A 22,586-nucleotide genomic window follows, 5' to 3' on the forward strand; every position below is an offset into this window, starting at 1 on the left:
TAAAAATGACCATGAATAGTAAGTCTTTTATACATATTTTTTAAAATGACCATGTATAGTAAGGCTTTTTTTATTTATTTATTTTATTTTTATAAAAATGACCATGAATAGTAAGTCTTTTATATATATATTTTTAAAAATGGCCATGTATAGTAAGGCTTTTATATATTTATTTTTTTTAAATGACCATGTATAGTAAGGCTTTTTTTTTTTTTTTTTTTTTTTTTAATAAAAATGACCATGAATACTAAGTCTTTTATTATCCATTCATCCATTTTCTTGACCGCTTATTCCTCACAAGGGTTGTGGGGGTTGGAGCCTATCCCAGCTGGCTTCGGGCAGTAGGCGGGCTACACCCTGAACTGGTTGCCAGCCAATCACAGGGTCCACAGAGACAAACAACCATCCACACTCACTAGCACACCGAGGGTCAATACGGAGCGCCCAATTAACCTGCCATGCATGTCTTTGCAATGTGGGAGGAGACCGGAGTGCCAGAAGAAGACCCACGCGGGCACGTGGAGAACATGACCTATTATTATTATTTTTTTATAAAAATGACAATGAATAGTACGTCTATTATATATATTTTTTTAAAATGACCATGTATAGTAAGGCTTTTTTTTTTTTTTAATAAAAATGACCATGAATAGTAAGTCTTTTATATATATTTTTAAAAAAATGACCATGTATAGTAAGGCTTTTTTTTTTTTTTTTTTTTTAAATAAAAATGACCATGAATAGTAAGTCTTATATATATATTTTTTTTTAAAATGACCATGTATAGTAAGGCTTTTTTTTTTTTTTTTTTTTTTAAATAAAAATGACCATGAACAGTCAGTCTTTTATATATATATTTTTAAAAATGGCCATGTATAGTAAGGCTTTTATATATTTATTTTTTTTAAATGACCATGTATAGTAAGGCTTTTTTTTTTTTTTTTTTTTTTTTTTCATAAAAATGACCATGAATAGTAAGTCTTTTATATTCTTTTTTTTTTTTAAATGACCATGTATAGTAAGGCTTATTTAAAAAATAAAAAAAATGGCCATGACTTTTTAAGGCTATTTTTTATTTGTATTTTTTTATAAAAATGACCATGAATAGTACGTCTTTTATATATTTTTTAAAAATGACCATGCATAGTAAGGCTTATTTTTTTAAAGAAAAAAATGACCATGTATAGTAAGGCATTTTTTTTTTTTTTTTTTTTTTTTTTATAAAAATGACCATGAATAATAAGTCTTTTATATATATTTTTTTTAAATGACCATGTATAGTAAGGCTTTTTTTAAATTTTTTTTTATAAAAATGACCATGAATAGTAAATCTTTTATATATATTTTTTTAAAATGACCATGTATAGTCAGGCTTTTTTAATTTTTTTATTTATTTTTATAAAAATGACCATGTATAGTAAGGCTTTTTTTTATTTATTTATTTATTTATTTATTTTTATAAAAATGACCATGAATAGTAAGTCTTTTATATATATATTTTTAAAAATGGCCATGTATAGTAAGGCTTTTATATATATATTTTTTTTAAATGACCATGTATAGTACGTTTTTTTTTTTTTTTTTTTTTTTTTTTTTTTAATAAAAATGACCATGAATACTAAGTCTTTTATTATCCATTCATCCATTTTCTTGACCGCTTATTCCTCACAAGGGTTGTGGGGGTTGGAGCCTATCCCAGCTGGCTTCGGGCAGTAGGCGGGCTACACCCTGAACTGGTTGCCAGCCAATCACAGGGTCCACAGAGACAAACAACCATCCACACTCACTAGCACACCGAGGGTCAATACGGAGCGCCCAATTAACCTGCCATGCATGTCTTTGCAATGTGGGAGGAGACCGGAGTGCCAGAAGAAGACCCACGCAGGCACGTGGAGAACATGCAAACTCCGCCCAGGAAGGCCGGAGCCTGGACTCGAGCCCGAGTCCTCAGAACTGGGAGGCAGACGTGCTAACCAGCCGCCCGGCTTTTATTATGTTTAAAAAAAATTGACCATGTATAGTCAGGCTTTTTTTTCTTTCTAGCAAAAAAATGGCTACGTATAGTATGGCTTTCTTTCTTTCTCTCTCTTTTCTTTTTTTTTTTTTATAAAAAGATAATTATGTATAGAGTAAAGGCTTATTTTTTTAAAGAAAAAAATGACCATGTATAGTAAGGCATTTTTTTTTTTTTTTTTTTTTTTATAAAAATGACCATGAATAATAAGTCTTTTATATATATTTTTTTTAAATGACCATGTATAGTAAGGCTTTTTTTTAAATTTTTTTTTTATAAAAATGACCATGAATAGTAAATCTTTTATATATATTTTTTTAAAATGACCATGTATAGTCAGGCTTTTTTAATTTTTTTATTTATTTTTATAAAAATGACCATGTATAGTAAGGCTTTTTTTTATTTATTTATTTATTTATTTATTTTTATAAAAATGACCATGAATAGTAAGTCTTTTATATATATATTTTTAAAAATGGCCATGTATAGTAAGGCTTTTATATATATATTTTTTTTAAATGACCATGTATAGTAAGGTTTTTTTTTTTTTTTTTTTTTTTTTTTTTTTTTAATAAAAATGACCATGAATACTAAGTCTTTTATTATCCATTCATCCATTTTCTTGACCGCTTATTCCTCACAAGGTTTGTGGGGGGGTGCTGGAGCCTATCCCAGCTGGCTTCGGGCAGTAGGCGGGCTTCACCCTGAACTGGTTGCCAGCCAATCACAGGGTCCACAGAGACAAACAACCATCCACACTCACTAGCACACCGAGGGTCAATACGGAGCGCCCAATTAACCTGCCATGCATGTCTTTGCAATGTGGGAGGAGACCGGAGTGCCAGAAGAAGACCCACGCGGGCACGTGGAGAACATGCAAACTCCGCCCAGGAAGGCCGGAGCCTGGACTCGAGCCCGAGTCCTCAGAACTGGGAGGCAGACGTGCTAACCAGCCGCCCGGCTTTTATTATGTTTAAAAAAAATTGACCATGTATAGTCAGGCTTTTTTTTTTTTCTAGCAAAAAAATGGCTACGTATAGTATGGCTTTCTTTCTTTCTCTCTCTTTTCTTTTTTTTTTTTATAAAAAGATAATTATGTATAGAGTAAAGCTTTTATGTTAAAAAAAAATGACCATGTATAGTAAGGCTTTTTTTTTTTTTTTTTTTATAAAAATGACCATGAATAGTAAGTTTTTTATATATTTTTTTTTTAAAAATGACCATGTATAGTAAGGAATTGTTTGTTTTTTTTTAATATAAAAATGACCATGTATAGTAAGGTTTTTTTTGTTGTTTTTTTAAAATAACAAATTGTATGTATAGTAAGGCTTTTATTATGTTTTAAAAAATGACCATGTACAGGTATATAATATGTAATATTTTTTAATAAAAAAAAAAGACCATGTATAGTAAGGTTTTTATGTTAAAAAAAATGACAATGTATACAGTATATGTAATATTTTTTTTAATAAAAAAATGACCATGTATAGTAAAGCTTTTATTATAAAGAAATGACTATGTATATATGTCATTTATTTATATATATATATATATATATATATATATGTGTATATATATATATATATATGTATTTATGAAAATATGACCATGTATAAGCCTTTTTTATGTTTAAAAAAATGACCATGTATGAAGCTTGGCTATACATAAATTTTGGTTAAAAAATGACTATGTATTGTAATTTTTTTTTTTTATTAAAATATGACCATGTATACTAAGGCTTTTATTTTTTATTTATTATTATTATTATTTATTTATTTATTCATGTATTTTTAAATAAAACAATTACCATGTATAAAAAGGCTTTTAAAAAAAAATGACCATGTATAGTAAGGCTTTTTTTTTTTTTAATAAAAATGACCATGAATAGTAAGTTTTTTATATATATATTTTTTAAAATGACCATGTATAGTAAGGAATTTTTATTTATTTTTTTAATATAAAAATGACCATGAATAGTAAGTCTTTTATATATATTTTTTTTAAATAACAAATTGTATGTATAGTAAGGCTTTTATTATGTTTAAAAAAATGACCATGTACAGGTATATAATATGTAATATTAAAAAAAAAAAAAAAAAAAAAAAAGACCATGTATAGTAAGGCTTTTATGTTAAAAAAATGACAATGTATACAGTATATGTAATATTTTTTTTAATAAAAAAATGACCATGTATAGTAAAGCTTTTATTATAAAGAAATGACTATGTATATATGTCATTTATTTATATATATATATATATATGTATATATATATGTATTTATGAAAATATGACCATGTATAAGGCTTTTTTATGTTTAAAAAAATGACCATGTATGAAGCTTGACTATACATAAAATTTTGTTAAAAAAAATGACTGTATTGTAATATCCATCCATCCATCCATTTTCTTGACCGCTTATTCCTCACAAGGGTCGCGGGGGCTGCTGGCGCCTATCTCAGCGGGCTCTGGGCAGTAGGCGGGGGACACCCTGGACTGGTTGCCAACCAGTCGCAGGGCACACAGAGACGAACAACCATCCACACTCACACGCACACCTAGGGACAATTCGGAGCGCCCAATTAACCTGCCATGCATGTCTTTGGAATGTGGGAGGAGACCGGAGTACCCGGAGAAGACCCACGCGGGCACGGGGAGAACATGCAAACTCCACCCAGGAAGGTCCGAGCCTGGACTCGAACCGGAGACCTCAGAACTGGGAAGCGGACGTGCTAACCACTCGACTACCTTGCCGCCCTGTATTGTAATATATTTTTTTTAATTAAAAAAAGACCATGTATACTAAGGCTTTTATTTTTATTTATTATTATTATTATTAATATTATTTATTCATTTATTTTTAAATAAAACAATTACCATGTATAATAAGGCTTTTATGTTTCAAAAAATGGTAACGTATACCACGTATAGTAGGGCTTTTCTTACGTTTTTTTAAAAAAAAGCTGATTTTGAATCTATGCTACAAAACTGTCGTTTTTGCGTTGTTGGTTTCAACTCAAGAAGAAAGCCGCCACTAACACAAGTATTTGATGTCCGTGCACTTGTGCTTTGCGGGCGTCGCTTGAAATGTCAACATCCACCAATGTGAGGCCATTGCAGACGAAGAAAAGGGCAGGCATCCGTCTGGTTGCCATGGTGACAGTGGACGGGAACGATGTGGCTTGAAAAACATCATAAGGGAGAGTAATGGCAGTGTATGAAAACGTGCTCATGGAGATATGCGGCATTTACATCCTAGTGTGTGAAATAAGGAGCATTTTGCATTTAGTTAGACACAAGAAAGGGCTGCTGCGTGGAAATAAACCCCCTTTATTCAATATTGATTTACATTTTATATATAAAAATTACTTACATTTAATACATTTTTGTCAAAATACATAGCAGTCAAACCACATACAAATCAAATATAAAATTATAAAAAGTCTTTATATTTATCCTCCTCCTTTTGGAAAGTAACAGATGTAATCTATGATAAGTCTTGCGTTGACCGGCCTTGTGGTAAAACATACCAAAACCTTACCAAAAAGCGCAATACATGAGATTTAGAAAAATATGATATTCAGCATTTGTCCTCTCAGCGTACAGTACAAGAATCTGATCGGAGAACATTCAAGGTGGGCTTCAGTCTCTTTCAACAAAAGAAACATTTTTTTTTTTTTTTTTTTTTTTACAGCAACGTGAGAATGGCAAAGACAATTTAAAACACTTTATGGCGTCTACTGGAAATCCAAGCAGCAGGTCCACCAGATAAAGAGGGAACGTGTAACACTGAAGGTTTTGTGGTTAGACCATAACATTAAAAAAAAAAAATGCTGCAAATGATTAACGACTTGGAATTGGTGAAGAAAACAACTGAGCCAAGCATTCACTTCAGCCGTCAAACAGCTTCGGTTTTCCACTTTTTCGGTAAACGAATGGCACAGATTCAAACAGTTTTAAATGTGCGTAACAATGATGTGGCGTGAATACATTTTTTTTTTGCACTTCAGAGGCTTAAGTGTCATTCAATACAGGATGGCGTAACCTTCAGTTGAACAGACGTTTGAAAGCAACGTGAAAATAGTGCTCAAAATGACTCCGAGCACGTAATGCTGATGCCGCGTCAGGAAAACCAAAAAAGCCTGGTAGAAAATTGTTTCACCGCCTTCTTATTATACATCAGATACTGTGGTTAAAAAACAAAACAAAACAGAAGTAGAAAGCGTCAAGTAGGCTATGCGGCGGTTTCATGAATAATCCCCTCGAATTTCTTTGGGAGTAGCTCTCTTCTCTCGTCGATACTGATGGGCGGCTTCTGACCGTTTTGTCCGTCCGTACACATCTTTGCATACACCGGGTTGGCGTAATTCATGGGCTGCATGGGGGGGGGAAACAAAGGCATTAGAATATAGTCAGGGCCAATATATTACACAGTGGAGTAAATAAATTTTGAGCCACTGCCTAATTTGTAAATTTGCTCACAATAAAATAGTCTCCAATTTTACGGTTGTTTATTGTGGGAATGCTGAAAAGCATTCCCACATGTTATTTGGCTTCTTTATTATTATTTCAGGAACATTTTATTATCCGCACTTTTTTGATGTGAAAAAACTCCCACATAATATATCCGATTTACACTGTTCAAATTTCAACTTGCTTCAAAAATTCACGCCATCTTGGATATATATCATCTGATTCCACATAAATTACAGTACTCGCACAATTTAAGGCTAAACATCAACTTTTCTCCATGGGACTGACATTGAACTTTTTCCAAGTACCACATTCCACATCCACTTACATACATACAACTTCTCATCATGACCAGCAAATCTCGCTTGGGAAATGTTTTATTAGCATTCAGCATTCCTGTGCAATTTCTGCAGAAATTGCACTTTATCTAGTTAATTATGCTAATTGACAGAACGTCAGTCATGAAAGCGTAGCAAGTGGAAAAAAAACAAAACAAAGATCCTCCACAGCTCAGTCAGAATTGTGACTCCGACAAAGTATGACCCAAAGAGCACCATCCCTAAAGTCAAGCATGGAGGTGGAAACATAATGTTTTGGGGCTATTTCCTTGCAAAGGGCACCGGGCGACTTTACCGCTCCAATGAATGGAGCTGTGGACTGTGAAATTCTGGATGAAAACCTTCCTTCCCTCAGCAGGGAGATGGCTCAATGATGGGGCTGCCAGCATGACAATGAGTCAAAACATACATACGGCAACAACATACTGCCTTATCATGTTGAGCAATTTGCACGTGTTCCTGAAATTACAGTCCACTCTGTCATGATGGGGTTGTTACCCCTTAAAAACAACACATTCCGATGTTTTCATTGACATGAACATTTTCTTTCATCACAAACATATGCCACTTACTGATGAAACATTTATGGCACAATTTTTCTCATTATGTGTGTAATTGGATGCTGCCAAATTTCACTTGTCCACTCTGTCATAATGACATTTCAATTGATATAAAACAATAAGAATAAAAACTTTCAGGAATGTGAAATAAACTTGTTAAAATTACAAACTGACTTGTGTTGCTTAGTGAAGGTCCATTTGCGCCTGAAATGCTAACAATAGCCAAAAATGTCCACCCCATCATTGTCCACTCTGCCATCAAGTCCAAATAATTTGCTGTTTGTTTGCATATAATGTACACTGTCTACTTGTAGATATGTTATGAAATAAAAAAAAAATGCAATTTGCATGCATCCCTGAAATGACTGTCCACCCTGTCATTATGGGATAACAAACCCTTACAAAAAAACTTCTGATGTTTTTCCGGTGACATTATGAACATTTTCTTTCCTCATTGGATGATGCCAGAGGCCAGTTACAGAATAAATATTTACACCAACATTTTTTTTTTAAATCATTGTGTGTGTAGTTGGATGCTGCCATGTTTCACATGTCCACTCTGTCATACTGAAATTTCAATTGATATCGGCAATCTTTCCGGAATTTGAAACATACATCCCAGTTGGATTGCAAACTGACTGGTGTTGCTTAGTGAACGCCCATTTGCTCCTTTGTCCACCGTCCACCATGTCAGCAAGCTCACATAGTTTGCTGTCTCCATATACTGTATTTTGCCTGTTTGTACTGGTCGATAATTTAGCTAATAAAATATTGTCGGACTGTTGTGAGCAAACTTAAAAATTCAGCAGGGTCCAAATAATGACGTCACCAACTGTATGTTAAATCAACGATATAGTCTTGAAATGACAGCTTTTCAAAAATAATTGCTAGATCATTATTTGGAGAATGGTGTGTCTGCTGTTACCATGGTGACGCATGTTCACATACTTCAATCATCTATAAAATCGGAGGACCACTTACACCTTTGTGGTAGCATTGTCATAAAAAAAGAAGTTTTTATTTTCCACAGCTGTGTTTTCAAAGGTAATCAAAGGTGATCGCAAAATTCATAACAAAATACTGTTATTTAAATATGTCAATATCAGTACTGTATGTGCATCTTGAAAGTGAACTTGCGTGAAGAGGTCAAAGTGCAATTCACATGCAGGAAGATTCAAACTCATGCAAACACAGTTTGAATTTCAGTCCGGTGGCATGTGGACTTAATTTCATAATCCATCAACAAAAAACCAGCACAGGTGGTCACACATTCAAACAGCAAGCACACATTGCAGGCACACGTCCCGTCCGTTGCTCATTGGTTGCTTACATTCTATACAACGATGGTTCATGTCCTTATCAGGCAAAGTCATAGTGAGGTTTGAAAAATTCACCTGTCCGGGGATTACCTCCTTGGGCACCGAATTGATACCCAAGGTGCGAGGGTCGCTGGATTTTACACACCAGCCCTGCAACACAAGCAAGCAGCGCTGATGATCATGCAAAGTTTGCCCATAAAAACGGCCGTTAACAGTTTGCGAGTGCTTATGAAAAACATGCGAGAACCCACAGTCAAGTTTGAGAGAGTTTTTCGGAGGAAGAGAGAAAAATGAAAAGGTTTGAAATGGAGCTGTGCTGCTCTAACAATAGCAGATGTCAAAGTTGGCGGTGCGGAAAGCATCGGGTTTTAAGCGCTAACATCCCCCCCAAAAAATTAAAAAAAACACATCAGTGAAGGTGTTAAGGCTCATTTCATACGCTCGGTATAAGTGGGAAGTTTAGGGAAGATTATTTTTAAAATATGTGCAAGATTTACTCACTTTTTACCTGATTAAACTTCATTTAAATGTTTTGTTTGCTAAAACAGACAGGCATAAATAACAAAGATAAAACGCCTTGAAGTATTTTAATACAAATATTTACTGCAATTCTTAACTTCCTAGTTTGTTATCGTAGGTGAGCGAGGCCCATTCTGACTTGTGTACAAATTCGGGTCACCCCGTTGCCATAGGAACGGATCTCTGCCATAAATGCTTTCAATTCCTGTTTTATAATCCGTTAATGTGTTTATGGAGTTACATTTGACACTAAAATGTTGCTTCAAACTTTTTGTCACTATTTCTTGTCAAGTTTGTTCTACACAACACGTTCAGTGCCTCAAATGGACTTTCCCATTTGAAATAAATAGAAGTGTCATTAATCAGTTCCAGCCCCTTCCCCCGAAAAGCAACAACTCATTGTTGTTAGCATGTTAATAATTCTAGGGGAAGCATAATACATGGAGACAGTCACAGCTTGTCAATAAGCTGCTGTAATATTAGGTGTTCTTTGCAGAGGATAAAGAACAGATGACAATGAGTATTGTTTATTATCTGACTGCATGTGTTTGCGCTATCACTGATGTTCGAATATCCATTATTGAATCGTATATTATTTTAAGGGTTGCAACACCAGACTGGCAGCAATGTAAAAAAGAACCAAAAAAAAAGAACAAAAAACTGCTTCTGTTGGTTGATTCAACACACAGGAGCAGGACGTCTCTTCCTTCCCAGGAGCTTTAAGTAAGTTCATGTTCGTTTAACAGTCAACTTCAAATGGTAGAAACAATAAACAGCTTGAAACTTTATTTATTTATTTATTTTTTACTGTATTCCAAACAGATGCTCATTGTGAAACGAGTTAAGTGCTTGAATCTCAAATTTTTGCTCACACATCGATTTGCAAAATGACGGCTCATATCTTGAAACCCTCATAAATCGGCTAATAATTTTCGGACCAATGACGTGAAATGAGCTTTTTGTGGCTCGAACGTCTTTGAGGTTTCTGGGTGCTGGTTTGCTGACCCACCTTATGAGGGTCCAGCGTGAAGCTGGGTCGCAGCAGGCTGCCCGCATCGGCGTGGTTGTCGTGGTCCACTTCGTACATGTTGTACGACGGGTTCCCGATCTCCACGTTGATGCCGCCGTTGGTCATGGGCTGCCTTTGGACACGTTTGCCCCTGAAAGCGTTCATAGCAAAAACACACAGATGCAACTGGGGATTCAAACCCAACACCACTCAACTGGAAGTCAGATGTGCTCAACACTGTGACACTATGTTGCCGTTTGACCAAAATACACGAGACAAACTCAACCGGCGTGTTTTGAGTGAATAACTGAAAAGCTGAACTGCAGTCAGAGGCTTAATGGGTTACGATGTTCCGAAAAAACAAAATCATGCTCGCTTGGAAACAAAGCTCAATGTTTTATCCTCGTCGATTTTCACTTGGCAGCACAGTGTGGTAGTGGTTGGCACGTCAGCCTCACTGTTAGCAGGCTGTGGGTTTGAATCTTCTTGCGTGTTCTCCCCGTACTTGTGCAGGTTTTTTTTTCTCAGGAAAAGGAACGACTGGATGTGCTACTAGTACCAACCTTTGCTTTCGTCTGCAGATGTAAATGCCCGCCACCACCATCACCATCAAGACCACCAGCAGGACCAGAGGCACGATGATGGCGATGCTCCCTAGGAGAGAGACGACCGAGGGTCCAAAAACGAGTACGTTAATGTAAAGGTATTTTTTTTTGTACTGTAGCAACCAATGACAGCTGTGCATACGGCGTGGGGTCATCAAGCAAAAAAAAGTGGAAGTAGTATCAGAGTATCAGATATTGGGTGAAGGTAATAATAGTAATTATCATAATAATAACTTAAATTTTTTTTTATGTCAGAATAAAACATTAAATAAAATCACATTTACCAGGAATTATTGAAACTATGAGAACCGCTAATGTTCAGTAAACATTTTTGACTGGCGAGTGCGTTTGCATGTATTTAAATTTGTTTGAACGTACTCGCAAATACGTTTAAACATTAAGGGAAACACTTTGGTATAATGGTGACAACAGGAAGAAGAATTATTGTTGTGATTATTATTGTTATCATTGTGATATTGCTGTTATGTAAAAGCCAATTAGGCAATAATTATTATTATTTTTGCTGTTTACAAGTTTTGGCTTCACAATTTTTATTTTCATTACTTCAAATTATTTTTTTTATGCATTTTTTAAATAAAAATTAAAATCAATTTTTGAATGCTAAATGGTACGACCATAGCATACCTAAATCATGCATTGCAGGCACAATAAATCACAAAAGTTAAGAATAAATACATTTTTTTTGCTTAATTTTCAAAAATACTGGTATAATGTGGGACAAATGTTTAAAAAACACATTCACAAGTTTTACCCTGTGGCATTATGGGAAAACATGCTATGTTTGTAGCATTTAGCCTCCAAAAGTAGTTCAAACGTATTTAAATACGTTTGAACTACTTGCCAGTCCACATTGGCAGCTCCACGCTTCCGTAGAAACGGAAAGTAGTGTTGTTCCGATACCATTTTTTGGCTCCCGATACCGATACAGATACCCAGCTTTGCAATATCGGCCGATACCGATACTTAAGGTTTTTTTCCTAAACATGAAAAAGCTGTCCTGCCATTGGTTCAGAGCATTCAAGGTCCAATAGGATATCTTAGATCGGCATGCAGTGAACATGTCACATACCAGTGAATGTCGTGCACCAGCAAGACACAAGATGCTGCATCCAAAATCCTATATTAGCGTTGGAATGAATGGTATCGGCATGTTACTTGTGAGTAGTCACCGATACCGATACCACTGTTTTAATGCAGTATCGGTATCGGAACAAAACTAATTGCAAGTGTGCCAAACTAACCTCCACTGGTATTATCTGATCTGCTGCTCTTGGGTGCGGGTCTCTCACATTGCGTTCCGGCCCAGTTAGTCGAACACCTGGTCAGGAAAAAAAAAAAAAAACACCAGTTATGCATCATGTTGACAAAACAACATCTGAGGAAAAAAAAAAAATCACAACGTGTACAGTATGCATGTTATGTCCACACACTGTGTGAGAGTTGATGTTGCTAATTATTGCGTGGAAAGATGATGGCGGCGCAAGTCCTTGTATTATTAGCATTGTAACGGCAAATGTATGTAATTTCACACAACTAGCAACAGATGGCCTGTAAAGCATGAATGATCCGGGAGCTGCAACCGGATAATGATCGCATGTATGAATCACTGTTAATTACATGCACGCAATTACAGCATATACCACACCAACAAATAGAGAGTCGACATCCTCGGATTATGTTTCCAACCCAGCAGTCCAAGAATGAACTTCCACCAGGAAGAAAAAACAAAGCATGACATGCTGCACTAGCTTGCAAGCAGTCGTCATCTGCAGCTCACTGTCATGCACATGTTGTCAAATGCGGTCTGATGAGCACATGATGTCACGCTGGAGTCAGCCCCCGCGTCTCCCCCCCCCCCCAGCGTCGGGCCGGGGGCCCGCATGAGATGGGTGAACGAGTGACAGCGAGTCGCGCAGTAACTGATCATGTAACAAGTGCCTCGTCGTGGCGTTAACCTGACGCGCTCATTAGAGCGACGAATAAATCAGGTTGGCGCCGCTGTGCCTTGACAGATTGTTGGAATCGGGAAGATTGCGGGATTAACATCATTGAGGTGACGTATGTACGTCTGGACGAACTTTGAAATTTGTTGTTATAGATTGACAGATGAAGGAGTACATATCTGTGCCACACTGAAAATGACATAAAATTACAGTACTGAAGTTAGAATTGACAAGAATAAGGTATATTTTTGAGGTGAAATGCAATTTGAATTTGAAGTTATGAGAACGTTGTGTCGTCAATATTTGCACAATTTCATTATGTATTTTATTTTATTTTTTTTATGAAGGGCCATAAATTATGATAATAAAGTAGAAGATTTTCCAGGAAAAAAAGTTAAGCTTATTTTAGATACAAGGTCTTGCATTTTACAAAAATTAAGTCATATTTTATTTTATTTTTATATTAAGGGCCATAAATTATGTGAATAAAGTAGAAGATATTCCAGGCAAAAAGTATTTTTTTTTTAAATACAAGGTTTTGCATTTTACAAGAATTAAGTCATATTTTTATTAAAAATATTTTTTCATTGAAGCTGTATAATGAGAAGGAAGGCATATAGCTTTGAGTATTGTATTCATATTAAAAAGATAAACTATAAATAATAAAAATGAAGTTGAATACATTTAAGATTTGTTTTATATTTTCAAGAAAAAAGTCCTTCTGACAACAATGCTATATATCTTGGGATATTTAAAATAATAATAATAATCAATTAATTTCAATTTATAATTATAATGTCTATTTTTTTTTAGATAGAATGTTTTATGGATTACATGAATAGAGATTAGAGATTAAATATTTTTAAATACTAATAGGATTTTTTTTCAAAGTTGTAAATAACGAGAATGAAGTCAGACAGTTTGTATATTTTCTAAATAGTTATACTTCTTAAATTGAAGTCCTAAAAATATGAAAAATGTTATATATCTTTGAGAAAAATTATTTAATATTTTTAAATACTTTATATGTTTTCTCAAGAAAAAATAAGATTTGTTTTTCTGATACCAGTACTCACCGATACTTTGGATATATAAATTATTGTATTAAATTTCATTTAATACAATGACCAAAAGATACTTTCTGATGTAGATGATGATTTGCCGTAATGTCAATCTGCCACCAACTATTGCTGATGACGACTTAATGTTGGATTTATTTTTGGCCTTAAATGTAAAAAAAAAAAAAAAAAAGGTATCAGTACTCGCTCATTCCTATTTTTGTGATAAAAAGTCTTTTTTTTTTCTCTTTTTTTTAAGATTCAAATCGATTCAAATTCTGAAAATAAAGTCGTATGTCTTGGAGGTAAAAAACAAAAAAAAGTTTGAAAAACTAAAAATAAAAACATATTTTCCCCAAAATATACAAATTCATCCTCGTAAAAATTGACTGCGAAAAAAAAGAAATGAAGCATCCTAGTTTCTATAAAATTCTGACTTTAATCTCATAGTGTAATTGTTTTGTTTTCTTTACGGCCCTACAACTCTTTTGTACTTTTATTTGAATTCACGTTACACGGAAAACAAAAGACGAGGTTCATTTGCACATTTTTAAAGGACACATCTGGACTTTGGGATGAGAAGGAAAACTGAACACTCGACAAGATGACCACTTTCAACATGCCGCATCTTGATTGAGCCATCAATCAAAACTGGGACAGGCGGTAATCATCACTCCCCGTGGACGGCATGTAATCATCCTTGCTAATGCATTTGGAAGCACTTGTTACATAAAGAGTTCCTACAAGGCCGAAGAAAGGGCCCTTCTCCTGGACGGCCTCCAGAGTAAAAAATGGGAGCCGGATGGAGTTGAGTGAGGGAGGCGGGCGGGTGACCTACTTGCAGCGGGGTTTGTTAAGAGCCGTTAACGTGCACATCCCCTCGTTCTGACAGAAGTAATCGCACGGGTTGGCCAGCTCGTCGCAACGTTGGTTCTTGAACCCTGACGTGCAGCTGCAAAAACATCGTTTGGTGGAGTTACGGGGAATAGAACAACTTGTTGACCTCCACGGCGGCGGCGGCACGCGTCCGGACTGACGCGCGTTCGAACGCCTTCTTTAGTGAGAAGATGGAGTGCATGCGTGAGCTAAATTGAAATATTAGAAAGAAAAATAATTGCTATGATCTCACCTTCTTCGTTCATTAAAAGAAAATTATTTTTAGATTGTATGAAATGTTGCATTCTACCACATAAACGGGAAACACTAACAGAATAAAACAACTCTATATAAATAAAGATGACAACAAAAATGTCATATTTTCATAAACATCTACTGGACAGTGGTGCCTTGAGATACAAGTTGAATTCTTTCGGTGGCCACGCGATTCAATACAAGGTACAGCTACAATAAGTCTCAAATCATCTTTCCCTAAAAAAAAAAAAAAAAAAAAAAAAAAAAAAAATGAATGAACATTATATTATAAACAAATTAATCAATTAAAGGGATACTTGACTCACTGAGCCATTTTTAACAGTAAAAAATTTATATTTTGTCAATCATTAATGTGTTAACTGAAATATTTTTCTTGTACAATTAATACCTTTAAAAAGTAAATTTTCTACTTGCTGTTGACTGATGATGACATCACCTGTGCTGAGGAACAAGGTAACGAGTCTAGCGACCAATCATGGCTCAGTTTGTTGACCAAACCCAGAAAACAGGTGAGTCATGATTGGCCGTTACCTACTTCCTCAGCACAGGTGATGTCATCATCAGTCGACAGCAAGTAGAAAAAAAATACTTTTTAAAGGTATTAATTGTACATGAAAAATAATTAATACATTAATTATCGACAAAATATTAACATTTTACTGCTGAAAATGGTTAAATGAGTCCAAGTGTCCCTTTATTTCAGTATCTAAAATAAATAAATAAAAAAAAAAAAAAAAATAAAAAAAAAAAAAAAAAGTGTTCACTTGCTATAATGTGGTTCACTTTTCGCGGTTTTTGCTGTATCACAGATTTTTTTTTTAGTAGAATTTTGCATCCATTTTTTTTATTTTTTTATTTTTTTTACAATAACGTACCAATTTTCTAAAATTTATGAAGGTTTGAACATTGTGAATGTTTAAATAAGCAAGAAATGTGAGAAAAGTGTATAAACTGTGTGGTGAGGGGTTTTAGAGCCTTCAAACATTTATAATAAATATAAAACATAAAGCTACCTACTTTGTGTATTTCATTTATTGCGGGTATTTTTTGGAACCTAACCCCAGCAGAAAAACGAGGGAACACTGTAATACTTTAAAAAATGTATTTTAGTAAGGAAAATAGCACAAAATTTACTTGATCATAGCAATCAAATTCAGTTTGTGCATCATTGCGTGCACAAGTTGGATGTGGAGGTGGAATACAGACACGAATGAAGAAGAGTTTAACAACTACCGCCTGTTGGAAGAATTAAACAAAAAAACAAAAAAACTCATAAATTGGTTACTTATATTTCAAGGCACCATCGTATTTTTAAGTGTGAAGGCCATTGACACAACTGCGAAACATCTTGAATTGTATCTACAACTTTACATGAAAAAAACAAAACAATAATAAAGAAAACATAGCAAAGGCCATCAATGAAAATCCGCATTATGTATGAAAGCAGGCTGGAGCGAGACCTCTCCTGGAGCTCTTGTGATGAAAAACGTGCAATTTTTGGAGCGAGCGAAAGGAACCTTGACTGCTGAATTCCAGACGAATCCGAACGCTGCCTAAATTGAGGAGCCCCTTTTTTTTTTTTTTTTTTTTTTTTTTTCCCCCTGTGCTTATAAATCACAGCTGCCAACGTACGGAATATTAGTCATTGTGAGAAACGACGCAGAGCCGGACGCGGATTAATACCTGCTGAGTTATAATCGCATGCTGTGCAAGAAGGAACCTAAAATAGGAAACTGTAAATGAGCTCTAAAGCCAAACATTCAAACTTTTATATCTGTACAAGGATAAGATTTGGAAAGAAAGTTCTCTCTGGAATAGACTTTGAACAACTTAAACATTTTCTGTAGTCAATGCTAAATTGATAATAATCGAGAGTCGACGTCGATTCATTGATGATGTCATTGATGTTTTTGCAGTTGTCAACTTGCTCTACATACTTTCAACTCTCACTCATTTTTCCTGCTGTCGTTGGCTGCACTGGCCCCGCCCACTGACACATTCATCCAATCGCGTTCAGATACATTCATGGCCTTGGAACTTGTAAAACTTTATCGCCAATTCACATAACAAAACTGCAAGCGTATAGTAGTAGTACATCATTTTAAAAACTTACATAATTAAAAATATACAGGAGTTATACTCACAGTTTGCCATCTGTGGATTTGAATATTTGCAGAATTTTTTCTCCCAAATTTTGTTCAGTACTTTTTTGTTTTTTTTCCCTCATTTTTTTTTTTTCATGATCCAAAACCACACCTATTTTATTATTTATTGATGTATTTATTTATTCTTATTAAATAATTCTTTGGGTGTGCAAATAAATAAATAAATAAATAAATAAATAAATAAATAAATAAATAAATAAATAAATAAAAATACATAAATAAATACATACATAAATAAAAACCCTTTCAGTTGGGTATTTATTGCGCTTGAGCTTTTGTTATATTTGAAGATAGACATGCATATTTTGCACGCTCACGGTCTCATTAAATCACTTTGAAGAATCGCTGTTGCACTGACCGACTACCTGTTGATTTCAATGAGGTGTCCATGTTGTTAATGCCAATATGTGATTGCTTATTAACTCATTTGCTCCCAAAAACGTATAAATACGTTCTATTTTAAATGAAATGTTTTAAGTGTCCCAAACACGTTTTTTTTTTATTTTTATTTTTTATGCTAAAGCATACAGAAGGCTTTGATGCAGCTTGCAAAGAACGGTTGATGAAATGGTACACAAACGGCCAGCGGGTGGCGATCAACCAGGGCCATGTTGAAAAAAAGCCCAATTACTCACAATTCTGGATTTGTGAATAATGATAAAACTTATCTATATTCTAATGATAATTGCTGCAAAACGGAAACAGATAGAAATATATTTTTTTTTTCCCTGATGAAAGAAGAGACTAATCTTTTTTTTTGGTCGGCTCCATGTTTTTATAGCAATAGAACACAATATTCTGTGGGCCTTGCAAAATCAGTCAAAATTCAGGAAAACAGTCGGGAGTTAAGCGGATTGCTTCTGTGAAAATGGCTGCGAGTAAATGAGTTAATGAATCGACTTAGAATAGTTATAATAGTCATTGCACAGTGGTAAAGTCGACTAGTCGGCTCAGCCCATACTCTGGAAAAGAAAGAAAAAAAACCTCAGGGTAAACTGCCAAAACAGTAATAAGCAAGCCCTACAAAAAAAAATTAGGAAGGATTGATGTGAGAACGTCTTTTTTGGTACGACTACAACCGATCCAAGGCTTATCCCATCGACGCGATGCAGTTTGAGCCTTGAGAAGTAAAGATTCTTGATAAAGTTGGACAATATCTTCACATACATCTTCTGCTCCTTTTCGGAAATAATAAAAGCCTATGATCGGATCTATTGACCTCATCCAATAGGATGGGAGTCATTTGCATAGAAATGGATTCCATCCACTCGAATTTGTGGGACGAGGACGAATTTCAATCTCGCAAGGCTGGACAATGGGCAGTTAAAAATGCAGAGCCAACGTTGGGCTTTAGAAAAAAAAAAAAAAAGGATTTCCAATTTGCCCCTTGAAGAATTTTTTTAACAAAGCGCTGCATGCCGTGATAGCTCAGGTGATATTAATCTGTGGGCCATGCTTGGAAGAGTTACAACAGTTTTTTTTTTTCCCCTTCCACTGAATGTCACGTTAAATGACTGACACGTACCCCCTTTTTCTTTCTGGAGAGCAAACTTCTAAATCCTACAACTGAAGCGAGTCAGGAAACCTGACACGAGTAAGGAGGACGCGTATGATATGCTCAAAAATGGCAAGCCATGAACACGATTTGTTATTTTTTTTATCCGCCTTAGGCCACAGCGACGTGTCACGCAGCGTACGATGGCGCTCTGGCACCCAGCCCTCACGCTGCGCCGCGGCCTCCGCGCCACGCGACTTCAAACGCGACTCGGGTTTAAGGATCGCGTTTGCGAGGTGTAGTTGCGAGACTCCGAGCAGGCAAACGGGAGCCCCGGCGACGGTTCTCCTCCGACGTGCTCCTAAAGCCAGGCTTACTGGGGATAAAGACGCGCCCATTTGCATGTGCGGATAATCACAGCGTGCGACTTACTGACAGAAAGGCAGGTTGGTGTCGGGGTCCAGGTGACAGGTGCCTCCGTTGTAGCAATATCCGTCACACAGCTGACAGCTTGGTGCGATTCGCCCATTTGTGCAACTGAGGAAATAATGACTTGTACAGGTTAGATTTTTGCAAAAAAAGCAGCTCATTTCAGGAAAAAAAAATACATCGGACAGCCACGATATAGACTTTTGCCAGTTATGCAGCTTGTATTTGTTGATGATGCAAAATGATGCAAATGTATGCTGTATCCCAGAGGGGAAAAAAAACACAATGGAACTGTCAATGCCTCATGACTAGTCAAACTGGATAGAACCTTGCACAACCTAGCATCTGCTTGGTGCCATGTGAGAGAGATAGATGCTGTTATGCCTTGAGATATGAGTGACTAACAACTTTTTTGTTTTGACTTGCGGGGCAAAAAATTTTTAGTGAAGTCAACGCAGTTTGGCACAGTAAACACGTTTTCAGTTGAAGAATTACTCTTAAGCATGCAGTTAGCCTAATGCTAACACATAAAGGGAAACACCATAGATGGGCTAACGAATAGCATGGCAGTGTTATAACTAGGAATGTAACGATACCGGCAATATCGTGATATCTCGATATTAAAACTGCCACAATATATCGTCGTCATCATGTCACCATATTAAAAGCAGCAGATCTGTTCAAATAGTCGGGTTGATTTCCATTTGTGCAGTTCTGGTGGCTACTTTTTTAGTGCAGTTTAATTTTCACAAGGCATGTTTTGGCCCTTCTATGTTTCAAATCCACATTAAGGGGAACGTAATATGTTTGTGAAGCGAGTCAATATGTGGAGGAACTCAATGTGCGCTGGCATTAGCAAGTAAATGCCTCAATATTAAGTGCTATTAGAGATTTATTTTATTTTTTTTTTTAAGTATGAGCTATTTTTTTTTGACAATATTGTGACCTTTTGTATTGCCAACCTCCCCACAATATCGTGATAATTATCGTATCGTGAGCTTCATATCGTGATAATATCGTATCATGATGTTTGGATATCGTTACATTCCTAGTTATAAACCTTAACTCATTCACTCCCAGCCATTTTCACCAAACAAACCGCCTTCACTCCCGGCTGTTTTACTGGATTTTTACTGATTTTGCAAGGCCTATAGACTATTGTGTTCTATTGCTATAAAAACATGAAACCTACCAAAAGAAATATTAGAGTCAGGAAAAAAAGTATATTTGTGTCTGTTTCCGTTTTGCAGCCATTAGCATTAGAAAATAGCTAAGTTTCATCATCATTCACAAATCTGTTTAAAACAGTGGGGAAAACAGCTTTTTGCAATATCGCCGTCGTTGATCTCTTATACTCTGCTGCCACCTGCTAGCCGTTTTTGTAATAACTACCATTGCTTAAAGCATTCTCTTCAGTTCAGAGGCTGCATCAAAGCCTTCTGTATGCTCTAGCATTAAAAACAAACAAACATAAAAACGTATAAATACGTCTTTGGGAGCAAATGAGTTAAATGGCAAGTCAAAAACGTTCAAAAATATCTTCTTTGCGCCCCCAATAGACTAACAAGGCATCATGATAAATGTTAACGTTTGTGGAATATGAATTAAGCAGCAAATTCCACCCATTTTTATACATCTTAGGGGGCGGCCATTTTTGCCACTCGACTAAAAATGACATCACAGTTGTTCAGGGCTCAGGTCAACCACCCATCACGGTTCACCTGTTTTCTAAATCTGGTCATGTGACGTTCACAAGCCGAGCTGTGATTGGTCAATTCATGTAGCGTATAACGGATCATGTGGTGTTCCACTGGGTTCAATTCTGGGGCCTCTGCCGTTTTCACCGGGTTCCATCTTACGAAAACAACAGGTGGTTGTTTTAAGGCCCTCTATAAATATAGAGTTGAGTGACAGAGTCAGTGTCCTAACTCCACAATTATGTACTAATTTCCATTAAAGAAGGATGGTAAAATGCACATAGGAATATGGAGGAGTTCACCTCCAACAAGATTAAGCCTACTGTATACCCTTTTCATCAAACAACAATGATGATTTTGTTTGCTAGTTTGTTGTAAAATTCTGCTCACATTCAAAGAAAAAAAAAAAAATGCACTCAACGACAGATCCAAAAAGTCTAGTCATTCATATCTCACGGCGCCACTGTACACATTATGTGTAATAGGCGCAATTATTTAACGTGTAGTGCACATCTGGGATTTGACAAAACGTATAAATAATGCAAATGTTGACAACGCGGCGCCACAGCAAAGCAGAAGGCGATGGATAACTCACTTGCAAACCACATCTGCCGTCTCCTCGTTAATGAGGCACGGAGCGCCGTGGCAACGGAGACACTTGTCCACCTCGCATTTGTTTCCCTCGAACCTGGCGGGGCACACGCACTCCACGTAGCCGCTGCTGGACAGCGTGCACGCCTTGGAGTTGACGCAGTAGTGGTGACAAATATCTGCTTGGCCATTTTGGAGAGAGAGACAACGTGAAGAGCACGCCAGGAATGTACTTTGAGCTGCTTTAATTGGACTTGGGGAAAGGTTTTTAATGGGACTTAATTATCCTTATCAAATGACATCTTAGCCACAGTTGAAAACATTTCACCCGTTGGGGAAACAATGGGAGGAGGGATACTAATGATGTGTCGCCAAAATTGTTTCCCCCACTAACAATAATTACAAAGCGGTGTGGGGAAGAAAAAAAAAAAAAGACAATAAAATCATTATCACTTCTGCACAGAAACACCCGACGGTTGTTTGATTGTGGTTATTTTCATTTTGTTTATTAGAAAATGTGATATTTGCGGGGGGGTGGGTGTGTGGGGGGGAGGTTCTTTTGTTGCACAGGCTGAACTTTTAAACGCGTAGGTTTGTGAATTCAATTCCTCTGCCGTTTGATCCTGCTCGTTTGTGTCAATCACGTGAAGCCGACACGCATTTCAAGTATTTTTTTTGTTTTCTGCCGGCGGCGCACAAACTCACGGTACAGGCAGCGCTCTCCCGTGTATTCGGACAAACAGCGGCACACGGGCTGGTTCCCCCGAGTGACGTCACACGTTCCGCCGTTCAAGCAGTAGTTGTCGCAGATCCTCCTCTCGCAGGACGGCCCCGAGAAGCCCAGAGGACAGTGGCAAGTAGGCTTACCTAGATAAATGGGAGACGTGAAGAGGAGGGATTAGGGAGTGTACAGAAAAGCAGCAACGTTCCGTCTATAAATAAAGGTGAAGGAGCTCCGAGCGCAGCAAATGTTTCAGAGAGCCGCTGGGATTAAAGGCCCCACAAAAATGGAGGAAAAATAACTTCTGCACTGATTTCTATGTGCAGCACGTTGGCCTAGTGGTTAGCACATCTGCCTCAAGGTTTTGAGGTTCAGCGTATGATTGCTCACTAATATGCTTGCCTGGCTTTTTTCTTGGGACAACGTCTCCCTCCCACATGTAAATTGTCCAAAGGTGTTAATGTGACTGTGCAGGGGG

General features: G+C 36.2%; 1 protein-coding gene across 1 annotated transcript in view; it reads right to left on the reverse strand.

The window, feature by feature from the left end:
• Window positions 1–5,340: 5,340 nt before the first annotated feature.
• Window positions 5,341–22,586, reverse strand: part of lrp1bb (low density lipoprotein receptor-related protein 1Bb) — a 291,575-nt gene continuing 274,329 nt past the window's right edge. Inside the window, exons 84-91 of the mRNA XM_077536047.1 lie at window positions 22,093–22,254; window positions 21,392–21,566; window positions 19,103–19,207; window positions 12,099–12,175; window positions 10,795–10,885; window positions 10,232–10,382; window positions 8,779–8,853; window positions 5,341–6,388 (exon numbers count right to left, since the gene is read on the reverse strand). Coding sequence (XP_077392173.1) covers window positions 6,248–6,388; window positions 8,779–8,853; window positions 10,232–10,382; window positions 10,795–10,885; window positions 12,099–12,175; window positions 19,103–19,207; window positions 21,392–21,566; window positions 22,093–22,254 — 977 coding nt within the window. The 3' untranslated portion in view covers window positions 5,341–6,247. The remainder of the gene's footprint in view (window positions 6,389–8,778; window positions 8,854–10,231; window positions 10,383–10,794; window positions 10,886–12,098; window positions 12,176–19,102; window positions 19,208–21,391; window positions 21,567–22,092; window positions 22,255–22,586) is intronic.

The sequence above is a fragment of the Festucalex cinctus genome, chromosome 11 (assembly GCF_051991245.1).
Source record: "Festucalex cinctus isolate MCC-2025b chromosome 11, RoL_Fcin_1.0, whole genome shotgun sequence".
NCBI classification, from domain to species: Eukaryota; Metazoa; Chordata; class Actinopteri; order Syngnathiformes; family Syngnathidae; genus Festucalex; species Festucalex cinctus.